Below are 3,799 nucleotides of genomic sequence, written 5' to 3'. Positions count from 1 at the left end.
TAATATAAAATTAAATAGATAAAATGATTAGCTGAAAAACGTTTTTATGTTCTCATAATAATCTTTGTTTTTATTTGAACTTATATATATATATATATATATATATATATACACACGAGAGAAATTAAATATTTTTCTATTTTTTTTTATATTTATCTTTTTACCCATATAAAATGATAACATATGTTATATTTAGATAAGATTAATGATATTTTAATATATTTGCAATTATTTCACATATAGACATAGACATGTAGGAAGGAAACTAGAACATTTCTCATAATATAAAGTATATATAGGAACCACTTTATTGTTTCGTTGACATTTGTCCTTGTTTAATGCCAGCATGACATAAATCCAATTTCAGTATGCCATTTTTTCAATAAACGGGTTCTCATCATTTAAGGACCGCCATAATGATGGGAAAGAAAATATATTATCTACCGGTTACAAAAACATTATCTTAGCATTTTAGGTTCGCAAATAAAAACAATCACACATCCAATTTGTTCACTCAGCCATGGAGTTCTCCCTTCTACTATCAACGATTATTGCAACGATATTATCTATTCTTCTACACCGTTTATTACTCCATATCCTCCACAGAAAGAGGGTAAAGACAGGGAAGAACCAAAAACCACCACAAGCAAAAGGGGCATGGCCGATAATCGGACACTTACACCTTTTAGGCGGACCTGAGCTACCTCACAAGGTTTTAGGTGACATGGCAGAAAAACATGGCCCTATCTTCTCCATCAAGCTTGGTGTTCATCAAGCTTTGGTGGTAAGTGATGCAGCGATTGCTAAGGACTGCTTTACTACCAACGACAAGGCCTTTGCAAGTCGACCTAAAACAGAGGCAACAAGAATCATGGCCTATAATTATGCCGTGTTTGGCCTGGCTCCATATGGGGACTATTGGCGAAATATGCGTAAGATGGTCGTGTCGGAGGTTCTTTCTCAACGAAGAGTTGAGATGGTTGGACATATTCGAGCTTCAGAAGTTAGAGCATCCATTAAAGATTTATATGATTGTTGGTTAAAGAACAAACGTAGTGAAAATTCAGATATGGTGAAGGTGGAGATGGGTCGATGGTTTGGGTACTTGATTCTAAACATTATGGTTAGGATCATTACAGGAAAGAGGTTTTCGCCAAATGACGAAGAAGGGGTTCAATTTCAGGCTGTGGTAAGGAAATTCTTTGAGTTAATGGGGGCATTTGTGGTTGCTGATTTTATACCTTATCTCAACTATTTGGATGTGGATGGATACAAAAAAGTGATGAAGAATACTGGGAAGGATTTGGACAATATCTTTGACCGATGGTTAAAGGAGCACAAACAGGAAAATAAAAATAAGTCTATACAGCAACATGAAGGGAACCAAGACTTCATGCATGTGCTAATTTCCATTCTTCAAGGTGCTTCTGAAGATGAATTCCCGGGTTTTGACCATGATACAATTATCAAAGCGACAAGTCTAGTAAAGTCAAGCTTTTTATCTCATTTTTTCATGATTCATTTAAATATTTTTCTCAGCTTAACTTTTACCTAGCTATAACCTAATCCTACGTTTGGTGTAAATTTCTTTTCACAGCAACTCTTAGTAGCAGGCGTCGACACGACATCCGTGACATTAACGTGGGCTGTAGCATTGTTACTCAACAACCCAAAAGCATTAAAAACTGCCCAAGATGAAATTGATGAGCATGTTGGAAGGGAGAGAGAGGTGGAGGAGTCAGACCTAAAGAAGTTAGTCTACCTCGATGCTATCATCAAAGAAACTTTGCGTTTATACCCAGCTGGACCTCTCTCTGTTCCTCACGAGTCACTGGAGGATAGCATTGTGGGTGGCTACAACATTCCAAAAGGAACTCGTCTTTTGGTAAATCTTTGGAAGATGCAACGTGACCCAAATATATGGTCAGATCATGAAGAATTTAAGCCTGAGAGATTCTTGACAAGTAACAAGGATATGGATGTCAAGGGAAACCATTATGAATTGATTCCTTTTGGTAGTGGTAGAAGAATGTGCCCTGGTGTTTTATTTTCCCTGCAGGCTTTGGGTTTAACGCTAGCTAGTTTGATACAACAGTTTGTGCTCCAAAAACCATCAAACGAACCTGTTGATATGACTGAAAGCATGGGTATGACTAATGGAAAAGCAACACCACTTTACGTCCTTTTGTGCCCTCGTTTATCCTCTAATATGTATAATGTTGGTTCGTGATATATCAAGTTCAAATCCCACTCCATCAATCATTCTCCATAAAGCCATCAATTATGGTAGGGGCAAGCAAAATAACCCAATTTGGACAGCAAATGTGGGACGTGGTCGATCTTCAGTATGGTTTTAGAGTACCGCTATTACTTATATAGTTAATAAAAGCTTGGTCATGTGGTTGCATTCTACTCATCTCATTTATATATGTGTTGTGTAGGGATCACTTTCCATATGATAATGTTTTCTTTGTCAAAATTAAGTTTATATAAGAGCAAGGATTAAATTAAATGTGAATTACAAATATATATAACATCATCCCCCCCCCCCCCCCCCCCCCAATCAAGAAAGTTGCATCATCTTCATTCCTAGCATCATTTACATCTCTTCAAACTTGACTTTTCCCATTGAATTACTCAACTTTTCCGTCTTTCCAATGATATATCCTTTCACACAAACTAGATTATAATATGTTGCACCAGTGGCGGATCCAGGATCAAAATAAAGGGGTATCCCCAATAATTAAAGGAGTATCCCGACAAAAAAAATCACGTAATACACAATAAAAAAAAATTCCGGAAAAAATTATACTACTAAATTTTTTTTGAGGGGTATCCCGGGATACATAGTAGATCCGCATATGTGTTGCACCTTTAATGTACCTTAAAATGGGATTTAGCTCATGTACAAAATTCTTAGTCTTCTTTCACACAAACTAGATTATAATATGTTGCATCTTTAATGTACCTTAAAATAGGATTTAGCTCCTGTACAAAATTCTTAGTATTCTTTACGTCTATACGATTGTTTCTTGGGACAACAACATGCATTATATCTTCTTTTGTCTTATCACCTACGTACTGATAAGGGAGTGATATCAGGTGGCACCAACTCTAGTACCACTTGTGTAGTCTAAACGTTAACATTTGCAACCATATCTTCAGCCTTATAAACCGCAACTTCATCAAAGTTGATTTTCTTGCATAGATCCTCATTTACTTTTCTTTTGGTAATATTTGCATCAGCTAAGCAACTTACCTGTTGCTTAATACCATCAATTCTATTCCAATAGCATATGAAAGAGCCAATTTTTCTTTCTCATATTTAGCCAAACTTCCTAAGATGCTCTGTTCCTCAAGTGAATACAACTCGTATTTTCTCTCAAATTTATGATGAGTTTTATCAGTAACATCCTTAACTTGAAACTCACCTACTTCATTACCAACAAGCAATGGGTACCTTTTTCCTCTAACGAGTGTACATAGTTCCCTGTGAACTATCTTTTCTGTCGAGCATCCTTCATACAAACTTGTGGTCACTTCAATCTTCGATTTTTCACAAACCAACCCTTCATTAGGCGTAAAGGTTCTTCAACTTAATTAAATAGACTTCGTGGTCCGATTTCATTCAAAATTATTTTATAAAGTCGATTTTCAGATTGTTTTACCTTCATGGGCAGTCAGTTCCTTTTATCATGTATCCACAGGTATAATCCAAACATTATGATTTGATCACCGTTTTGTTCGTGTTGGCCCTATCTAATGATGTTACTACATAACTTTGGTATGTAGTATACAT

General features: G+C 36.0%; 1 protein-coding gene across 1 annotated transcript; it reads left to right on the top strand.

Moving 5' to 3' along the window:
• Positions 1-401: 401 nt before the first annotated feature.
• LOC145108184 (cytochrome P450 CYP82D47-like) lies at positions 402-2,512 on the top strand. Its single transcript, XM_079045199.1, has 2 exons — positions 402-1,483; positions 1,598-2,512. Exons 1-2 carry the CDS (start codon positions 521-523, stop codon positions 2,228-2,230), a joined length of 1,596 nt encoding a protein of 531 aa, XP_078901325.1. The 5' UTR covers positions 402-520; the 3' UTR covers positions 2,231-2,512.
• The last annotated feature ends 1,287 nt before the right edge of the window (positions 2,513-3,799 follow it).

This window comes from Lactuca virosa, chromosome 4, assembly GCF_052849685.1.
Source record: "Lactuca virosa cultivar CGN04683 chromosome 4, Lactuca_virosa_CGN04683_v6, whole genome shotgun sequence".
NCBI classification, from domain to species: Eukaryota; Viridiplantae; Streptophyta; class Magnoliopsida; order Asterales; family Asteraceae; genus Lactuca; species Lactuca virosa.
This window is presented reverse-complemented; position numbering and strand designations above follow the sequence as displayed.

What these genes read in the sequence shown, in the direction of transcription:
- LOC145108184 (XM_079045199.1), top strand. Translation starts at nt 521, where the DNA reads ATGGAGTTCTCCCTTCTACTATCAACGATTATTGCAACGATATTATCT. An exon ending in TTATCAAAGCGACAAGTCTA is followed by an intron (nt 1,484 to 1,597) that starts GTAAAGTCAAGC and finishes TTCTTTTCACAG; the next exon opens with CAACTCTTAGTAGCAGGCGT.